The sequence below is a fragment of the Pistacia vera genome, unplaced genomic scaffold (genome assembly GCF_008641045.1).
Source record: "Pistacia vera cultivar Batoury unplaced genomic scaffold, PisVer_v2 Contig524, whole genome shotgun sequence".
NCBI classification, from domain to species: Eukaryota; Viridiplantae; Streptophyta; class Magnoliopsida; order Sapindales; family Anacardiaceae; genus Pistacia; species Pistacia vera.
In genome coordinates this window covers 170,026-191,009 of record NW_022196362.1, presented here as the reverse complement: position 1 = coordinate 191,009, position 20,984 = coordinate 170,026, and the positions used below count along the sequence as shown (strand labels likewise).

General features: G+C 34.5%; 4 protein-coding genes across 4 annotated transcripts; 3 read left to right on the top strand and 1 right to left on the bottom strand.

Moving 5' to 3' along the window:
• LOC116106908 (UDP-arabinopyranose mutase 1-like) lies at positions 1-1,892 on the top strand. The gene is made up of 4 exons (XM_031393215.1): positions 1-399; positions 691-941; positions 1,017-1,185; positions 1,360-1,892. The coding sequence occupies exons 1-4, from the start codon at positions 85-87 to the stop codon at positions 1,723-1,725; spliced, it is 1,101 nt and encodes a 366-aa protein (XP_031249075.1). The 5' UTR covers positions 1-84; the 3' UTR covers positions 1,726-1,892.
• Positions 1,893-4,704: 2,812 nt separating this feature from the next.
• LOC116106915 (probable WRKY transcription factor 43) lies at positions 4,705-6,396 on the top strand. Its single transcript, XM_031393222.1, has 2 exons — positions 4,705-5,119; positions 6,167-6,396. The coding sequence occupies exons 1-2, from the start codon at positions 4,767-4,769 to the stop codon at positions 6,345-6,347; spliced, it is 534 nt and encodes a 177-aa protein (XP_031249082.1). The 5' UTR covers positions 4,705-4,766; the 3' UTR covers positions 6,348-6,396.
• Positions 6,397-10,782: 4,386 nt separating this feature from the next.
• Positions 10,783-12,789, top strand: LOC116106886 (probable WRKY transcription factor 75). Its single transcript, XM_031393191.1, has 2 exons — positions 10,783-11,282; positions 12,332-12,789. Exons 1-2 carry the CDS (start codon positions 10,930-10,932, stop codon positions 12,510-12,512), a joined length of 534 nt encoding a protein of 177 aa, XP_031249051.1. The 5' UTR covers positions 10,783-10,929; the 3' UTR covers positions 12,513-12,789.
• Positions 12,790-16,092: 3,303 nt separating this feature from the next.
• Positions 16,093-19,640, bottom strand: LOC116106904 (SUMO-activating enzyme subunit 1A-like). Its single transcript, XM_031393212.1, has 10 exons — positions 19,400-19,640; positions 19,262-19,313; positions 18,961-19,156; positions 18,672-18,751; positions 18,410-18,526; positions 17,784-17,834; positions 17,250-17,316; positions 16,792-16,895; positions 16,588-16,692; positions 16,093-16,500 (listed from the first exon to the last, which is right to left on the bottom strand). The coding sequence occupies exons 1-10, from the start codon at positions 19,480-19,482 to the stop codon at positions 16,384-16,386; spliced, it is 972 nt and encodes a 323-aa protein (XP_031249072.1). The 5' UTR covers positions 19,483-19,640; the 3' UTR covers positions 16,093-16,383.
• Positions 19,641-20,984: the final 1,344 nt, after the last annotated feature.

The following is a 20,984-nucleotide window of genomic DNA, read 5'->3' as shown; positions in this document are numbered from 1 at the left end:
CGCTCCCCTTTTCCACCTCCATAAATTCCCACACTCACAATCCTCTTTCATCACCACCAACCCTCAACACATTCAACAAAAATCATGGCCCAGCTCTTATCACCACCCTTGAAAGATGACCTCGACATCGTTATCCCCACCATTAGAAACTTAGATTTCTTAGAGATGTGGCGCCCCTTCTTTCAGCCATACCACCTCATCATTGTTCAAGATGGAGATCCAACCAAGAAGATTCGTGTCCCTGAAGGTTTTGACTATGAGTTGTATAATAGAAACGATGTGAATCGGGTTCTTGGACCCAAGGCCAACTGCATTTCTTTCAAGGACTCCGCTTGTCGCTGCTTCGGATTCTTGGTCTCCAAGAAGAAGTATATCTTCACCATTGACGATGATTGCTTTGTAAGTTTGTCTAATTTTTCATTTGCATGCCTCTGTCAAAGGTAAAAAACGGGGATTTCAGTTTGACTAAAAAGTGGGCCCAAAAATCACATCTGATTTTCCAACATAGTCAAAATTGACCGGTCCAAGTAGAAAGAGAGATGAGAAGTAGCATTTTGCTTAGGTCTAGGGGTTTTCCCATTTAATTTATTTGTTATTGATTTCGTCTAAGTTGGTGTCAAATTATAACAAGTAATATTTAATTTTTTTTAGAAGCAAGAGTTATAACATGGTTTTTGTTTAATAAAAAAGGTGGCAAAGGATCCAAATGGAAAAGAGATAAATGCATTGGCAAAGCACATTGAGAATTTGTTGGCACCAGCAACACCATTCTTCTTCAACACTCTTTATGACCCATATAGGGAAGGAGCTGATTTTGTTAGGGGATACCCATTTAGCTTAAGGGAAGGCGTGCCTACTGCTATTTCTCATGGACTCTGGCTTAACATTCCTGACTACGATGCTCCTACTCAACTTGTCAAGCCTCGTGAGCGCAACACCAGGTTACTCCATTGCTGTCCTCTTATAATTTAATTATCAAATTATTGCTAATTGTGTATTGAATTTAGTTCTCACAGGTATGTGGATGCGGTCATGACAATCCCAAAAGGCACACTCTTCCCAATGTGTGGAATGAACCTGGCTTTCGATAGGGAACTCATAGGCCCTGCCATGTATTTTGGGCTCATGGGTGATGGCCAACCCATTGGCAGATATGATGATATGTGGGCTGGCTGGTGTGCCAAGGTATGTAGTTTGAATCACTTGTTTACCATTTTACTAATTAATTTTAAAACAGACATGATTGATGTTTGACATTATGAGTCTCCTTACTTGGTTGATATGATGATGAAAAATAGCTTCCTAATTTGCAACCTCAGGAATTGAACATTTCTGATGTCTTATTGAATTCTTTGTCAGGTGATATGTGATCATCTGAAACTTGGAGTGAAGACGGGACTGCCTTACATTTGGCACAGTAAGGCAAGCAACCCATTTGTGAATTTGAAGAAAGAATACAAGGGCATATACTGGCAGGAAGATATCATTCCATTCTTCCAAAATGTTGTCCTTCCAAAGGAATGCACTACTGTGCAGAAATGCTATATTGAGCTCTCCAAGCAGGTCAAGGAAAAGTTGGGGCCCCTCGATCCTTATTTTCAGAAACTTGGAGATGCCATGCTTACCTGGATTGAAGCTTGGGAGGACATCAACTCACCCGCAAAAGCTGCACTGTCTCAGGGCAATGGAGTTAAGAAGGATGAGTCCTCTACCAAACAAAAGTAGACAACCTTTATTCTGTTTACATGGTTTCTAATGTATTGAACTTCTCTAGCTACACACGCTATGGGTGTTCCCTGGCAGTGGATGTTTTAGATCGTCTATTGTTATTTCTATGTTTTTGTTGCTTTCATGTTGGAGGATTGTCGTTTCATGATTTCTACTAATAAAGATCGGAGGTTTTTTTTATCCTGACTGATGCACTTAATTAATTAGTTTGGTGAAACAAACATGGGTTTATTATCCGAACAACTGGTCATTGTAAAAGGACATGAACCTAACGATCAGATATATAGTGAAACAAATAGAGAGTTAAGATCACTAGTATAATTCAAAAGCTCTGCCTATCACTATCAGGAATGAGCAAAAAAAATGTGTAAATAGTACAAACAGGAAATCAAATGAAATGTCTAATCCAACCAACAAATATTATAGGACTACCTATTTTCAATAGATTGATGTCTTACAAGACACTGAGAAATCAAAATGTTAAATCAAGTGTTTGGTGGTGCAACTATTCACCCAGCACTTAAGATGAAAAAATGTGTGATAGGTTTTTTTTTTTTTTTTTTTGGAAAATTTTAGAATAATCATGAAAAATATCCTATAAAAATCCTAATAAATCATGTAAGATACCAAATAAAAGTATATTATTTAGTTAAAGCCTGAGGCATTACAATTTATAGAGCGTCAGGTAAAGCATGTGGGTTGGCTAATATAGTCTCTGAGAAGTAGTTGAAAAATAGTTTTAAGGAATGTTTGATATAAAAGACGGTTCGAGGAACCAAGAAAAGGATGAAGAACGGCCCATTTTCGTATAAGCAAAAAGGTCTTGTACTATACTCTCTAATAAGAATTCTCTCTGCTCCAAAACAACAAAATCGTTTCATCCTCACCCTTTTAATCAACCTACAACTCATTCACTCTTTTTTTTTCAAAACATCATGTCTACAATCTTTGGTATTTTAATGCCAATATATGAATTAATTTATACCGACAGTATTTCATACTGTCACCAAAAAGATTACGAAGTGATTACCAGAGGCTTGAGCAATAGAACCAATGTTAAGAGAACTAGCTTAGCTGAAAGAAACCAGATTTTATGTTGCTAGACCAAGATGAAGCAAGCAATAGTTGCAAATTAAATTGCAATGCTGCTTGGGTGAGATATACTGCATCTGTCTCTGTTAGTTCTCCAGAACAATATAAATTCAGCAGTAGAGTAACTCTGAATTGAGGAATTCTATAGTCAAAATTGTGTGGGACTACTAGACTCTTTTTCGAATTTCAAGCAATTGGAAAAGTTTCAGAAGTAAACAATAGATGAAGGCAGTGCCAGCTGCAGCCCTGCGCAAATAAGTTTGGTGGTAATCTATTAAGAAGCTATTCTTGCTTCACCACCTAAGAAAAAAAAAAGCCTATGAATTAACATACATTAAATTTATATTAAAATGACTTATCCCTCTTTTCCAATTCCATTTCGAATCCGTATATAAGACCTTCACTTCGATGTTAAAAATCAGATAATTTGGTTAGAAATGGCTTCGAATAAATGATATATTTTGTCGACATTTGGTATATTCCTTTCTGTTATGCCTAAAAAATCAAGGTTGATGTAAACTTATATCAGCTAGCTCCAATCAGAATTCAGGAAGGTTTTGCATTGTTTAGGAGTTGTCACATCACCCCAAGACAGAAAGAATACGATTGTCACTAATTTGGCAGATTCAGATTTTGTCTATGAGTGAATGGGAGCCACACACCTGTCCAAGCCCTAGGTAATTTGGGAAAATATCCTAAGTTATTAGCCAATGAGAGGTAAGAAAAGACTTTTATGACACTTACCCACTTGTAGATTTGTAATCATTATATTGAATTCCTCTACTATAAATAGAGGGTTCCCCCTCTCATTTTTGGGATTCGGAGACAAAAAACTCACACTTTGATTGTAATCTATATTCTTAGAGCAAAGATAACCTAAGAAAAAAAGATTGACTTAATATTCTATCTGAATAATCAATTATTGTACCTCTACTCGTTGTTCGCTATACGTGACCTCTTGTAATCAGTAGCGGATCCAGAAATTTCTTTTAGGGTGGGCCAAAATAAAAATTTATTATACATTACTATTTTTGTTAGGGTGGGCCAAAATATATAAATTATATATATTAATATTAAAAAAGAAAAATGGCCCACCCAAAAAGTGGCTGGATCCGCCACTGCTTGTAATCTCTCATATATAAAAGAACTCACACTTTAATTGTAATCTATATTATTCTCAGAGCAAAGATAACCTAAGAGAAATAGACTGACTTAATATTCTATCTGAATAATCAGTTATTGTACCTCTACTCGTTGTTCGTTATACACGACTTTTTGTAATATCTTATATATAAAAGAATAGTAGATGTAGGACTTGCATTAAGCATCTGAACCACTTTAAAAATTGTCTTTTAATTATTATTTAGTTTTTGTATTAGATTATCTATAATCATTTATGTGTAACTTCTAAAAACAACTTAACACTTTACACGTAGAAGTTATTGGTATCAAAATCAAATATCAATGTCTTCCTTGTTATGGAGCTAGATAAAGCCTTAAGCGGGAGAAGGCAGAAGTCCTCGCCTTTAAACTATTTATGAACATTAATTAGCTCATATACTTTACCATGGAAACTGACCTGTAACTTTATATAAATACTCAAATTTTTCTATGTTGAAACTTCCTATTCTTAGTAATGTTTGCATGAACAGTAGTAATATATTTGAATTATTCTTATCTTTTCATAAACTTTTCACTGTTCTTATGACTTTACGTGACGTTTACGACACAGCTTTCTCTATTTGAGAGGCTGCACCCATGAATGTCACCTCTATCTTTCAATTTTCTCTGTAGTCAGTGAAATTGGACGTTGCCCATTCAGCCGCCCACCTTTTTTATTTCTTTATAAATATTCTGCCTTTTCCCAACTCATAAGCCTCCTCTTCTTCTCATTTTTTTAATTACTTGATATTAAGTAGCTTTGGTGTTTCTTACTTACCAATCCTATGTCCATGGATAACTACCACATGCTTCTCTCTGGTTCACAAAGATTTTCAACTTCTCGATCCTCTTTAAACATGGGAAATCCACAAACCCATCATTTTGATGCTCAGAATATCGGGAATGAGAGCAAGGCAGAATGTAAAAGTCAATATCCAGATAACACAAACATTTCTGACAGTGGAATTACCTCTCACAGTTCTGGGAGTGAGGTTAAAGCAAATAGCAAAGGAGAAAACAAGGGACTCAAAAAGCACAGATACGCATTTCAAACAAGAAGCCAGATTGACATACTGGATGATGGGTATCGGTGGAGGAAATATGGCCAAAAAACAGTTAAGAGCGGTAAATTCCCCAGGTAATTAGTATCAACCTTCTTTTCAACCTGATTAATCTAATTATTGGTAGCATAACATTGAAAACGGAATTATTTATCCAATTATAGCTGCAAAAGAGAGAAAACCAGACTTCATCTCTTGATAAACCTCGCTGAGCGAAAGGAATCTAGTGCAACTGCTCCTTCACGATTTGCATCGTTGCATGGATGCATCATGCATGTTGTATGTGGAGTATATAAGATGAGATGCATCTATAATTTATTGTAACATCATTGAGTACTTTAAAGCAATCAAGATCTTAATTTTACAATAGCTAATTAACATATAAATTCATAAAAGAGAAATAACGACATATGAAATAATTTTATATGGGTTTTGGTCTTCCATACCATGAAGATGATTTTCAAGTTCAAGTGCTTTATTTCTACATTCAAGTTATTTGTTTAGACGTGGAGAGTACTTTCGTTTCGTACTATATTCGTGAAGAACTTGACTGAATCAGTTGTTTTAAATACAGGCCGCATATTTTTGAATAAGGCAAAAAAAGAAAAGTTTTAGCTCATTTTCGAAGTTGATTTGGGAATAAAGGTCAATACTTGAATAATGCTTGCAGCATACATATTCTGTAACTCCAGCTTGTCAAATTCTTTCTTTAGCTAAAAATTGAAACTTTCTCATTCTATCATATCTCCATATCAAGCGAAGTCAAGTTTGTCCATAGTTTCTGTGATTGGTTTTATCTTCGGAATAATGGATACAATCTTATCAAGTCACCTAGGAGATATACTGTTATAATTTTCCAATGCACTCGTATTCATATTTGATCGTTTTAGCTACCTTTCACCGTTTTGGGTCAAATGCACTCAAGGACATATTATTTAATTATACCTGATAATGTCACCTTGCCTTGCCTCTAGTTCTCTTGGTAATCATGTATTGCTAAAATATTATTCTTTTATAGCAAACAAATATGCTTCTTAATCATTACTTCTTTTATATCAGAAAGGAAAAGGTTGTATTTAGGGAAAATCTCAGGAGCTAATTCATTGATATCTCTTGTCTAGCAGAAGTTACTACAAATGTACGCATAAAGGGTGCAATGTGAAGAAACAAATCCAACGCAGTTCCAAAGACGAAGAAATTGTGGTGACTACCTATGAAGGGATGCACACACATCCAATTGGGAAGTTAGCTGACAACTTTGATCAGATTTTGCGTCAGATGCAAGCCAACACTGCTACTTTCTAAACTTAATGTTACTATTCTTCAAATGTAAACAGTTTGTAATACCCTATTTACCTGAGCTTGTTTCTTAAAATATATAAACTCATATAGAATTATATATATGTGAGATAAATCAGAGAGGTAGGTTGACAAATAGCGGTTCAATTCTGATATGTGATGCTTTCTTCAACAATTCTTAGCATATGATGGGTTATAGCTGAAGTGATGTGGAACGATTTGGCAGATCCATCCACCCACTTAGAGAAAAGCCTGAATACAAAAGCATTTGGACAAATAAAATAATTAAGTTGAAGTTGGTAGAAAGAGCACCAAGGAGATTATATTCTGCTTTGACTTTACAAAGCAGCCTTTACTTTGAGCTCATTATGAGTCACCATTCTATCAGCTAAGTTGCAATTTTTATATATAACAGATGGTAAAATCGTAAGAACAAACATTTTCAACAGAATTTAGAAAACCTCTCATCTCTGTCTCAAGATTAGTGTTCCACTTTAACAAGAGAAAATGACACAATACAGCCATTTAAAGAAACAAATGTATGTCCACTTCATTGAATCTTATATAAATCAGTAGCTTGGTTTTGTGATATATATTATTATTGGTCGTTTCGAGTTTCTTTTTTTGGATCAACTATCAAGTGATTGTAGATGAGGTAGTTGCTTGAATCCAACGTCTGTGCTTTTTACAATTTCCTTTAGGATTAATATTTGCTCTTTTTTCTTTCCAGTAGTTTTTTGTATTTGTTTGATCATATTAATAGGCTGCACTCCTCGATCTTCGTAATCTAAAACTATACATGCATGGTGAGAAATGGAAATGCGAGAAGACGTTTAACCCATGATGAATTCAGTAGCATTCTCCTTCGATATGTGACCAAACCAATAAATTCTCCTTATAAAATTGAACATATACCCTTCTAACGGCAATTAGTAGAAAGTAGAAAAAGTAGTGGTGAGATAGAAGCAAGGGCAGATTCATGTGCAGAGAGAAAAATGAAAAAGATTTGCTGATATAGACAGTGCGCTTAGTTATTCATAGTCTCCTCAATTATCAACACCGAATTTTCTACGGTTGGGTGTGTCTTTTTCTGTCATCATGTCATGTCAATCTAATTTGCTATTATTATCCCCATCTCATCACCAGAAGTGCTTACAGTTACGGTTAGTTTTCTTCTGTAGTTATTCAATTCTTGCAGCAACTGGTATGATGTGTCAGTAATTGTCATCTTTAATTTGTTCGATTCACCACTAAATCAACTGTTAACTTGTAGGAATAGAACACTAGAAACGTATTCAACTTTTACAAATCTTATGAAGACGTATACCTAAATGCCCTTTAATTCATCACGTAAATCCTATTTGGTATGCCAATGGCTTCAATCAAACTGCTTTTTATTTTTGAATAGATTAAACATGAGCTGCAGAGTCATTTAACGATGTGTTCAGTTAAATATAAATATAGCTTTCAAAGATTGATGATAATACTTTTAAATTTTAAATCTAAAATTATTCACATCAATTTCGGGATCCTTAGACCCAAGGCCCATTAACGCTCTGGGCTTTAAATTTTTTTCTCCTCCACCGTGGAGGAATACAGAGTGCTTACCACTCTTGCATTCACAATTAAACGCGTCAAAAGAAAAATCCTAAGAACTTGAAAGAGAGTAAATTTTTAGATAAATCATCAATTATCTAAGCAGGAACTGTGGTTTTCCATTATAAGATGCCTTGGAGGATCTATGTTACGGCTATGAGTGTTGGTGTGTGAGTATAGATTATATTTATTTAAGTATTTTTTAGGCATATTTCTAGGTCTAAGAAAGAACATGCACCATAAAAAAATTGATAGCACAAAAAATTGAGTCATTCCTTATCAATTGGAATATCAACAAAAAGAAATCAGAGATACACATAGTTTTAAATAATGCAGGAATCAATGTAAAACTGACAAAAAGTAGAAAGTGAAAAGAAAGATAAATTTCATGTTGGGACAAGGATGATCACCTCATCTTCATTTCTATATCCAGAAAACCTCCTTATTGAGGTGATAATAATAATACCAACTACACATACAATCCACGCAACAACACCCCAACCCGACCATCTTCTTCCACTTTCACCTCTTTTCCCTTCTCCTAATTCCTTCACTTCCCTATCTACATTCTCACAATTACTAGTACAACAAACATACAACTCCTCTTCAATCCCACCATCACTTTCTTCCTCATCATCAGAATCGTAAGAAGACAACGACCTTACCTCACAGTCTTCACTTATCAGACCATTCCAACCATTGTCTATCTCTTCTCTTGTTTCCGCAAAAAGCCTTCTTCCCTTCAACTTACCACTCTCAATGGCCGCCCTTCTCTCTAGTAGTATCTCTATAACCGCCAAGTCATTGTTCCTCACCCTCCAGGCTACTTCATCGGAAGGAGACCTCCTGTGCTGCAGTGAGGACATGAGGGTTCTTGGAGAATTGTCTGGCGGTGGAAGAGCTTTAGCCATAATGGTGGAGTCTCTTGTGTTGAGCGTCTTTGTAAGACTGAGCTTTGACCCACTCTTCTAAACAATTGGTTTTATCTTCGGAATAATGGATACAATCTTATCAAGTCACCTGGAGATATACTGTTATAATTTTCAATGCACTCGTATTATATTTGATCGTTTTAGCTACCTTTCACCGTTTTGGGTCAAATGCACTCAAGGACATAATTATTAATTATACCTGATAAGTGCACCTTGCCTTGCCTCTAGTTCTCTTGGTAATCTATATTGCTAAAATATATTCTTTTATAGCAAACAAATATGCTTCTTAATCATTACTCTTTTATATCAGAAAGGAAAAGGTGTATTTAGGGAAAATCCAGGAGCTAATCATTGATATCTTTGTCTAGCAGAAGTTACTACAAATGTACGCATAAGGGTGCAATGTGAAGAAACAAATCCCACGCAGTTCCAAAGACGAAGAAATTGTGGTGACTACCTATGAAGGGATGCACACACATCCAATTGGGAAGTTAGCTGACAACTTTGATCAGATTTTGCGTCAGATGCAAGCCACACTGCTACTTCTAAACTTAATGTTTACTATTCTTCAAATGTAAACAGTTTGTAATACCCTATTTACCTGAGCTTGTTCTTAAAATACAGAATGACTTATCCCTCTTTTCCAATTCCATTTCGAATCCGTATATAAGACCTTCACTTCGATGTCAAAATCCAGATAATTTGGTTAGAAATGGCTTTGAATAAATGATATATTTTGTCAACATTTGGTATATTCATTTCTGTTATGCCCAAAAAATCAGGACTGATATAAGCTTACATCAGTTAGCTCCAATCAGAGTCAGAAAGGTTTTGCATTGTTCAGGAGTTGTCACGTCACCCCAAGACAGAAAGAATACGGTTGTCACCAACTTGGCAGATTCAGATTTTGTCTATGAGTGAATATGAGCCACACACCTATCCAAGTCTCAGGTAATCTGGGGATATATCCTAAGTTATCAGCCAATGGGAGGTTATGAAGAATTTTTATGGCACTTACCCACTTGTAGATTTGTAATCATTATATTGAATTCCTCTACTATAAATAAAGGGTTCCCCCTCTCATTTTCGGGATTCGGAGACAAAAAACTCACATTTTGATTGTAATCTATATTCTCATAGCAAAGATAACCTAAGAGAAATATATTGACTTAATATTCTATCTGAATAATCAGTTATTATACCTCTACTCGTTATTTGCTATACGTAACCTCTTGTAATCTCTCATATATAAAAGAACTCACATTTTGATTGCAATCATATTATTCTCAAGAGTAAAGATAACCTAAGAGAAAGAGACTGACTTAATATTCTATCTGAATAATCAGTTATTGTACCTCTATTCGTTGTTCGCTATATGCGACCTCTTGTAATCTCTCATATATAAAAGAACAATGAACGTAGGACTTGCATTAAGCATCCGAACCACTTTAAAAATTGTCTTTCAATTATTATTTAGTCTTTACATTAGATTATCTGTAATCATTACGTGTAACTTCAAAAAACAACTTAACACTTTACACATGTAAGTTATTGGTATCAAAATTAAACATCTAACATTTTTCTTGTTATGTAGCTAGAGAAAGCCTTAAGCAGAAGAAGGCAGAAGTCCTCGCCTTTAAACTATTTATGAACATTAATTAGCTCATATACTTTACCATGGAAACTGACCTGTAACTTAATTTATATAATTACTCACTTTTTTCTTTGTTGAAACTTGTTATTCTTAGTAATGTTTGCATAAACAGTAGTAATATATTTGAATTATTCTTATCTTTTCATAAACTTTTCACTGTTCTTATGACTTTACGTGACGTTTACGGCACAGCTTTCTCTATTTGAGAGGCTGCACCTATGAATGTCACCTCTATCTTTCAATTTTCTCTGTAGTCAGTGAAATTGGACGTTGCCCATTCAGCCGCCCACCTTTTTTATTTCTTTATAAATATTCTGCCTTTTCCCAACTCATAAACCTCCTCTTCTTCTCATTTTTTTAATTACTTGATATTAAGTAGCTTTGGTGTTTCTTACTTACCAATCCTATGTCCATGGATAACTACCACATGCTTCTCTCTGGTTCACAAAGATTTTCAACTTCTCGATCCTCTTTAAACATGGGAAATCCACAAACCCATCATTTTGATGCTCAGAATATCGGGAATGAGAGCAAGGCAGAATGTAAAAGTCAATATCCAGATAACACAAACATTTCTGACAGTGGAATTACCTCTCACAGTTCTGGGAGTGAGGTTAAAGCAAATAGCAAAGGAGAAAACAAGGGACTCAAAAAGCACAGGTACGCATTTCAAACAAGGAGCCAGATTGACATACTGGATGACGGGTATCGGTGGAGGAAATATGGCCAAAAAACAGTTAAGAGCGGTAAATTCCCCAGGTAATTAGTATTAACCTTCTTTTCAACCTGATTAATCTAATTATTGGTAGCATAACATTGAAAACGGAATTATTTATCCAATTATAGCTGCAAAATAGAGAAAACCAGACATCATCTCTTGATAAACCTCGCTGAGCGAAGGGAATCTAGTGCAACTGCTCCTTCACGATTTGCATCGTTGCATGGATGCATCATGCATGTTGTATGTAGAGTATATAAGATGAGATGCATCTATAATTTTATTGTAACATCATTGAGTACTTTAAAGCAATCAAGATCTTAATTTTACAATAGCTAATTAATATATAAATTCATAAAAGAGAAATAACGACATATGAAATAATTTTATATGGGTTTTGGTCTTCCATACCATGAAGATGATTTTCAAGTTCAAGTGCTTTATTTCTACATTCAAGTTATTTGTTTAGACGTGGAGAGTACTTTCGTTTCGTACTATATTCGTGAAGAACTTGACTGAATCAGTTGTTTTAAATACAGGCTGCATATTTTTGAATAAGGCAAAAAAAGAAAAGTTTTAGCTCATTTTCGAAGTTGATTTGGGAATAAAGGTCAATACTTGAATAATGCTTGCAGCATACATATTCTGTAACTCCAGCTTGTCAAATTCTTTCTTTAGCAAAAAATTGAAACTTTCTCATTCTATCATATCTCCATATCAAACGAAGTCAAGTTTGTCCATAGTTTCTGTGATTGGTTTTATCTTCGGAATAATGGATACAATCTTATCAAGTCACCTTGGAGATATACTGTTAATAATTTTCCAATGCACTCGTATTCATATTTGATCGTTTTAGCTACCTTTCACCGTTTTGGGTCAAATGCACTCAAGGACATATTATTTAATTATACCTGATAATGTCACCTTGCCTTGCCTCTAGTTCTCTTGGTAATCATATATTGCTAAAATACTATTCTTTTATAGCAAACAAATATGCTTCTTAATCATTACTGCTTTTATATCAGAAAGGAAAAGGTTGTATTTAGGGAAAATCGCAGGAGCTAATTCATTGATATCTTTTGTCTAGCAGAAGTTACTACAAATGTACGCATAAAGGGTGCAATGTGAAGAAACAAATCCAACGCAGTTCCAAAGACGAAGAAATTGTGGTGACTACCTATGAAGGGATGCACACACATCCAATTGGGAAGTTAGCTGACAACTTTGATCAGATTTTGCGTCAGATGCAAGCCTACACTGCTACTTTCTAAACTTAATTTTACTATTCTTCAAATGTAAACAGTTTGTAATACCCTATTTACCTGAGCCTGTTTCTTAAAATACATAAACTCATATAGAATTATGTATATGTGAGATAAATCAGAGAGGTAGGTTGACAAATAGCGGTTCAATTCTGATATGTGATGCTTTCTTCAACAATTCTTAGCATATGATGGGTTATAGTTGAAGTGATGTGGAACGATTTGGCAGATCCATCCACCCACTTAGAGAAAAGCCAGAATACAAAAGCATTTGGACAAATAAAATAATTAAGTTGAAGTTGGTAGAAAGAGCACCAAGAAGATTATATTCTGCTTTGACTTTACAAAGCAGCCTTTACTTTGAGCTCATTATGAGTCACCATTCTATCAGCTAAGTTGCAATTTTTATATATAACAGATGGTAAAATCGTAAGAACAAACATTTTCAACAGAATTTAGAAAACCTCTCATCTCTGTCTCAAGATTAGTGTTCCACTTTAACAAGAGAAAATGACACAATACAGCCATTTAAAGAAACAAATGTATGTCCACTTCATTGAATCTTATATAAATCAGTAGCTTGGTTTTGTGATATATATTATTATTGGTCGTTTCGAGTTTCTTTTTTTGGATCAACTATCAAGTGATTGTAGATGAGGTAGTTGCTTGAATCCAACGTCTGTGCTTTTTACAATTTAATTTAGGATTAATATTTGCCCTTTTTTCTTTCTAGCAGTTTTTTGAATTCGTTTGATCATATTAATAGGCTGCACTCCTCGATCTTCGTAATCTAAAACTATACATGCATGGTGAGAAATGGAAATGCGAGAAGACGTTTAACCCATGATGAATTCAGTAGCATTCTCCTTCGATATGTGACCAAACCAATAAATTCTCCTTATAAAATTGAACATATACCCTTCTAACGGCAATTAGTAGAAAGTAGAAAAAGTAGTGGTGAGATAGAAGCAAGGGCAGATTCATGTGCAGAGAGAAAAATGAAAAAGATTTGCTGATATAGACAGTGCGCTTAGTTATTCATAGTCTCCTCAATTATCAACACCGAATTTTCTAGGGTTGGGTGTGTCTTTTTCTGTCATCATGTCATGTCAATCTAATTTGCTATTATTATCCCCATCTCATCACCAGAAGTGCTTACAGTTACGGTTAGTTTTCTTCTGTAGTTATTCAATTCTTGCGGCAACTGGTATGATGTGTCAGTAATTGTCATCTTTAATTTGTTCGATTCACCACTAAATCAGCTGTTAACTTGTAGGAACAGAACACTAGAAACGTATTCAACCTTTACAAATCTTATGAAGACGTATACCTAAATGCCCTTTAATTCATCACGTAAATCCTATTTGGTATGCCAATGGCTTCAATCAAACTGCTTTTTATTTTTGAATAGATTAAACATGAGCCGCAGAGTCATTTAACGATGTGTTTAGTTAAATATAAATATAGCTTTCAAAGATTGATGATAATACTATTAAATTTTAAATCTAAAATTATTCACATCAATTTCGGGATCTTTAGACCCAAGGCCCCTTAACGCTCTGGGCTTTAAATTGTTTTCTCCTCCACCATGGAGGAATACAGAGTGCTTACTACTCTTGCAGTCATAATTAAACGCGTCAAAAGAAAAATCCTAAGAACTTGAAAGAGAGTAAATTTTTAGATAAATCATCAATTATCTAAGCAGGAACTGTGGTTTTCCATTATAAGATGCCTTGGAGGATCTATGTTACGGCTATGAGTGTTGGTGTGTGAGTATAGATTATATTTATTTAAGTATTTTTTAGGCATATTTCTAGGTCTAAGAAAGAACATGCACCATAAAAAAATTGATAGCACAAAAAATTGAGTCATTCCTTATCAATTGGAATATCAACAAAAAGAAATCAGAGATACACATAGTTTTAAATAATGCAGGAATCAATGTAAAACTGACAAAAAGTAGAAAGTGAAAAGAAAGATAAATTTCATGTTGGGACAAGGATGATCACCTCATCTTCATTTCTATATCCAGAAAACCTCCTTATTGAGGTGATAATAATAATACCAACTACACATACAATCCACGCAACAACACCCCAACCCGACCATCTTCTTCCACTTTCACCTCTTTTCCCTTCTCCTAATTCCTTCACTTCCCTATCTACATTCTCACAATTACTAGTACAACAAACATACAACTCCTCTTCAATCCCACCATCACTTTCTTCCTCATCATCAGAATCGTAAGAAGACAATGACCTGACCTCACAATCTTCACTCATCAGACCATTCCAACCATTGTCTATCTCTTCTCTTGTTTCCGCAAAAAGCCTTCTTCCCTTCAATTTACCACTCTCAATGGCCGCCCTTCTCTCTAGCAGTATCTCCATAACCGCCAAGTCATTGTTCCTCACCTTCCAGGCTACTTCATCGGAAGGAGACCTCCTGTGCTGCAGTGAGGACATGAGGGTTCTTGGAGAATTGTCTGGCGGTGGAAGAGCTTTAGCCATAATGGTGGAGTCTCTTGTGTTGAGCGTCTTTGTAAGACTGAGCTTTGACCCACTCTTCTAAACAAATAATATTACACATATAATATTTTTTCTACAATATTATATGGCAAAATACGATTGATTGATTTTAAATTAAAATTAAACTTTCACCCAATCATCTTTTGTCACATAATGTTTGTATGAGAATATTAGTACGTGTAGTATAATTTTAAATGGTCTTTCCATAATAGAGTCTCTTCGTTTTTTTATTATATTTTGGAGATAATTTGAATTCACGTTACTGGGTGAGAATGAGATTATTGCGGGATAAGCATTTTTCCATATCTTACTCAATCACTATTTTAAAATTTTGATTTTGGCTCTACCCTTTAATTTTTTTTTGTTATTGGATGGATGATGAAAGATAATATCTTACCTATTAACTAAGACTCAAATAACCAAATTCAAAACTTACATCATCATCATATGACCCTCATTCTTTAACATGATTCATCTTTATGAGAAAGCAAACATTTACTACTGCCTACCACTCAACTGCTTTTCCACAATCTGGTTCCTAGGATTTTGGCTCCTTTTTTCGCATTTAACCTTTCACTATTCCCGTTTCATGATTCCCTGCACTTCTATCCATCTACCGTTTCTGTATTGCGTTCTAATCTAAGACATTTACCAAAAAGAAATTATTTTCCCCTTTTAATTAAAGGCTAAAGTAGATTTAGGCATGATTAATCTTTAAATTTCTTCTAATTGAGCAGACATACTAATTTATTGTGTCCCACCACCCATGATGAATAAAAGAATCGGCTCCTCCTCTTTCCATACGGACCAGACCCTCGCAAAAATCCATGTCACTATGAAGATCTTCAGCGCTCTGACAAGGGGATGACCCGCTGTCACGTATATTTTAAATGTCATCCGCGCCATGGCTCCTTCCCTTCATGCAGATCGCAGAAACAAAATGTCACTATGGCAATAGCACATCATTCACTCTCGCACCACATCCAATACATTCCTCATGTATCACCTTCCATACTAGGACAAGAATTATTGATAATTCACCTATTTCTCCTACACGTAAATTATAGATAAATTCACTGAAGCGCTTACATAAATAACAAATCATTGCACTTTGTCGTTGTGCTGAAAGTTAACACGAAATTCCTCCTCCCTTAATCACCTGTCAATGCTATAAAGCACTGCCATGAACAACTGCAGAAAGAAATCAGTCTTACGAAGCTACAATATCTATGAGAGATGGTCAACTGATCCTAGAAAATCAATGGAATCTCTACGTTCTTCTATATCTGAGCACTGGACGGCCAATAAAATTAAATTTCTACTCCAATGTTAGACCCCTGGAAACAGCTACTCTAGCTTCCTGTTTCTGTGTTTGATATGTCTTCCACTATGCCTTTCCCATCCATAACATCAAAGAAGAAAAAGTTCTTGAGAGGATCACCTTTGCCCGATAATGCTTTAATAACCTCCTAAAAAGTTTAATAGTCAGCAACATTAAATAAAAGTACTATTCCCTATAAATAAATTAATAAGGAAGTAATAGGGTGGAATTTCACCTGCCCAAGGATTCCTCCAATGATGGCACAAACTGGAGGAAATTCTCTTGCACCCATGATCAATCTTTCTAGGAGGGTATCAGGAATACGAGATGCATTGAGTGACTGCAACATAAATGGGATATCACCACTAGGAAGATGTACAACATGAATACAATAAAAAATCAAAAAAACATATGCTAAGACACATTACAAGTGCCTTACATTTGCCTCACAAATTTCCTTCTTCAGCTTCAGAACACCGGGCAGATCGGCAATTGAAATCTCTCCCACACCACGTCCTTCTGCTTCTTCAAACTGTTCAATCACTACATGTTGGTATGATACACGTTATTTTATTATACACATTCAAATTTATGAATTCTAAATTCAATGACGAAAACAGTACAACTAATCCTCCTTAAAGATGCTATATAATGGCAGGACACTGAAATTGCGAAAAAGATCAGTCTAAAAGTGTACAATAATTAGTGAATTAAATCTGCACTCAGGAAGACACAAAAAAAGACCATTGTCTGCAACTAAAGGGTTCCACCAACAAAGGGACACATGTAAAATGTTTGTTAAATCTCTGTAGTTAAAATAACTTTTCTCAACTAGTTCATATCGATTCCTCTTTTTTTCCCTTATTTAAAACAGAACAACTACTTAAATTACCATACCTCTCATAGCAAAGTAAAGCTTTGATGTTTTCCTAGGAAGCACTTTCCATGGTACAGATATTGCTTCCTGAAATGGGGAAACCGCATACATATAAAATCAACAAAGCACCAACATAAATATAGTTAATCACAAAAAATTATACATAAAAAAAGCAAAAATATTTTGAAAACTAATGCTAATTTAAAAATCGGTAGCAATCCTTAATGCCTGTCACATGTATAATTGGATGGACTGTTCAGAGATTCAGGTGAAAGACAGTGCCACAAAACACACACCCATCCACACACACACAGATATTCTTTTGCTAGGAAACAAAGATGAATACAGCATCTTGCATACTAGCCGGAATTGCACATTACTATGTGCAGAGTGCAACATGAATTGGAGACCAAATGACAGGAATCTGGATCAAGCACTCTGGTATACCAATACAGTACGAGAAAGTAGCGAGCACAGAAGAAGAGCATGGCAAAAAAAGAAAAAACAGATAGAGAGAGATATGCAAAAAGATACAATATCATTAAGCTTAATACCTCAAAACTTGGATACTGCAATTGGCATTCAACTGTTTCTTCAAGCTTTTGCTGTCAAGAAATAAAACATTGCAGAAGAGATAAATTATTGTCTCTGCCAACATAGCAGTATATCTAAAAGAGCTTCAACACTAGAATTTTAATTCATATGTTGACTAGCAATTTAATAATACAAGAGCCAGGAGAAATAACATACGAAAACTTTCAGATGTGAAAAAAAATTAGTACCAGAAACTCTTACAATTAGTATTTTACAAAACTAACTTTTGGTCACTAATCTGTAAAGCGCCGCAAGACTAAGAAAATTTTAAGCAATCTAATGGATAATTGCCCAGAATATCAAATGACAACAGTGCACATCAAGCCAGCAGATTAGTTAACATAAAGTAAATACTAAAATGACTTTAAATGCAAAAATTGGCATACAAAGGAAGAAAATTAAGCTCTAAAAGGCACTCAACATAAGAATTTTGTTGTACTTAAGTCTTTCTATTCCTCATATGAGTTCCAATGCTTAGTATCAACAGAACCTTACAAAATATAATCACAATATGAATATAAGAGACAAAGCCACAAATCGTCCTGAAAACAGAAAGTAAAAACAGATAAACAGGCTAGATGATTACCTTTGAATACTTATGGTTCTGCAAATCAACAAATATTTCACCACAAGAGTCTCTACAGTCAACAGTATAAAAAGCCACACGCTTCAACAACTTTCGGCATTTCTCATTGATCAAATTCTGTCCATAAAGCATGAAAGACAGTAAAATTAGTAATTAGATTAGTTAACCAGGGCATCCATCGCATAAATAAAATCATATTTATAAAAGGGAATTTTTACGAACTACAATCATCTATCAGAGAGATGGAAGAATTTTCAAGTACTTTTTTTGCGACGGAGCAGCAACTGACAACAACTACATCAAACTTATCATAGAATTCTCCACCAAAGCTTGACAAATCACCTGTGCAAACAAAACTTTAGATTTTACTAAATGTTTATCATCTAGTTCCACTAACAAATGTCAACCAGTATACAACCATGTAACATTGAGGGCCAGCTCAGAATTAATCAATCTCACATATACGGAATACATAAAATATACACTCACCAACAGTTTAAACAAAAATCATGACAATAAGAACATCTACTAGGAAAGAAAAAAAGACAAACCTTTTTCAACCGAAACACGAACCATGGGATTGAATTCTTTCAACGAATTGCAGCAAACCTCAGCAATAGTTTTTCCACTATACACATTTTCATTGGTTGGTATCAAAAAATTCGCAGAGAATGCTTCTTCGGTCACCAACCGATCATCCACCAATGTCAAACTACCAACTCCAGCCAGCACTATATTCTTGCAAAACTACCCACAAAAACAAGTATTTAGACCCGTTTAACATGTACGCAAATAAAGTACTATTCAACAACTTAATCACACATAAAATGATGAATTACTTAGAAATTTCACCTCGGCTACAGCACCTTTCATCCCATAAACTAAAATGTGAGATTTGCTCAATCTACATTCAAGCAAATATAAAATTAAATAAATAAATAAGTGCAATTGAATTAAGTTGACAAAAATTAACTAATTAAGTGGAAGTACCTTCGCTGAGCATCAGCACCCCAAACCCTAATTTGACGATCGTACAGTGCGGTCTCTTGCTCAGTCAACTCTTCTCCGTCCATTCAACACTGATTAATAGAGAGATGGGTAAAAAATATTAGTCTGCTTGCACGGAAAAAACCCTAGGAGGTAACTGAATTGCTACGAACTTTAGTAGATTCTATGGCTTGCAGTTTCAAACAGTGTACAAGACCAAGAGGGAGAGAGAAGAGGAAACACAGCAAAGTTTTGAGCTTTTGTACTACGCGGTCGTTTTGTATTTATTGGGCCTAGGGCTTTGTTAATTGGGCCACCAGGTGTTCAAATACAAACATGTAGAACCCATGTGGTTACAGTTGAGTTCACCAGATTTTGGAAGGAGGTAATAACACAAAGAATGCGAAAGTATGTAATGTAGGGGGTCCCAATCTGTCAATTAAAAGCATACACGTTTCTTTTAATTAAATTGAGAACACAAAATCAGTAGATCATAATTGAAAGTAGATTTTAAAGTATAACTTGCAAGGGGGGTCTTGAATCTTGATTATTAATACTTTTCAACTTTCTCATGGGAAAGTGTAACGGTCATTCCTTTATGGGTAATACGATCCGTATAAAAAATTATACAAATTTTTTTTTTTTGTATAAAATAACGTGACAAGAGATGAATAAAAAATAAATATAATGAGTTTGACTTTTTGTACTCATTTTTTTATTTATATTTTGTTATCTCACTTTGTATAATTTTTTTGTACGTCTGACATTATTGTTCTTTTAAATAGTTGATAAGGACTCACTTCTTTATCATTTATATACACTTGTTAATTGTTATCATAACAAAATTAAACATTCTTTTATTTTTTGAGAAAATTCCCTGGTCAACATTATAATTATATTTATTATTGTCTATGTCTAAGATATCTATTATATGATAATGAAGTTAAATTAATAATAAATACGTGTACTTTTCACAGTCTTTACTTCAAAATTAGCCGAAGTAAACATGAGCCAAATGTTTTAAATAGTAATCCTAGAAGCCCGAACGATATTAACATATACTGTATATACAATTTCGTTAACAAAGTAACGGAAATTGCAATGGGATTCTAAGTTTTGTGACGGATGGCTTTTACGGTGACAATAATATTAGATGTAAAAAGAAATCTTATAAAGATTTCTGTAAAAAGTGTAAGATTTATTTGTACATGTAGCATTACTCTTACGGTGGTTGACAATGACTTCTTTCTATTTTAAATATTTTGTTGAGTTTTATAATTTTTTATTTCAATACTGATATCAAGTGAATTTCTTGATAAAAAATAGTAACGGCAATTAGAATTAGTGGATGACATTGATAGTATATTATACTATTTGGGTTTGTAGGTTATTTGTTAATAAAAGGTGTGGGATGGGGGAGTCTGACTTATGAGTGGGCGTTTTCAAAAAAAGAGCAGTCAGTTCAATAATTGACGACTTTAAATAAAATAAATGCAGTCTGATGGATTACGTAATCGGAATAGACGTCAACGGCTCAACGTCTGATGCGTTTAACGCATCCACCAACTCCTCTGTTCAATTTTAACTT

Bases quoted from the DNA above. Each gene is read 5' to 3' on its own strand.
- LOC116106915 (XM_031393222.1), top strand. From the start codon at position 4,767: ATGTCCATGGATAACTACCACATGCTTCTCTCTGGTTCACAAAGATTT. The intron at 5,120-6,166 runs GTAATTAGTATC...CTTGTCTAGCAG, and splicing joins AAGAGCGGTAAATTCCCCAG to AAGTTACTACAAATGTACGC.
- LOC116106904 (XM_031393212.1), bottom strand. From the start codon at position 19,482: ATGGACGGAGAAGAGTTGACTGAGCAAGAGACCGCACTGTACGATCGT. The intron at 18,527-18,671 runs GTACTTGAAAAT...CTTTATGGACAG, and splicing joins GCTGCTCCGTCGCAAAAAAA to AATTTGATCAATGAGAAATG. The intron at 16,896-17,249 runs GTATGGTAATTT...ACCAACATGTAG, and splicing joins GCTTTACTTTGCTATGAGAG to TGATTGAACAGTTTGAAGAA.
- LOC116106908 (XM_031393215.1), top strand. From the start codon at position 85: ATGGCCCAGCTCTTATCACCACCCTTGAAAGATGACCTCGACATCGTT. The intron at 400-690 runs GTAAGTTTGTCT...TTAATAAAAAAG, and splicing joins CCATTGACGATGATTGCTTT to GTGGCAAAGGATCCAAATGG. The intron at 1,186-1,359 runs GTATGTAGTTTG...ATTCTTTGTCAG, and splicing joins GGGCTGGCTGGTGTGCCAAG to GTGATATGTGATCATCTGAA.
- LOC116106886 (XM_031393191.1), top strand. From the start codon at position 10,930: ATGTCCATGGATAACTACCACATGCTTCTCTCTGGTTCACAAAGATTT. The intron at 11,283-12,331 runs GTAATTAGTATT...TTTGTCTAGCAG, and splicing joins AAGAGCGGTAAATTCCCCAG to AAGTTACTACAAATGTACGC.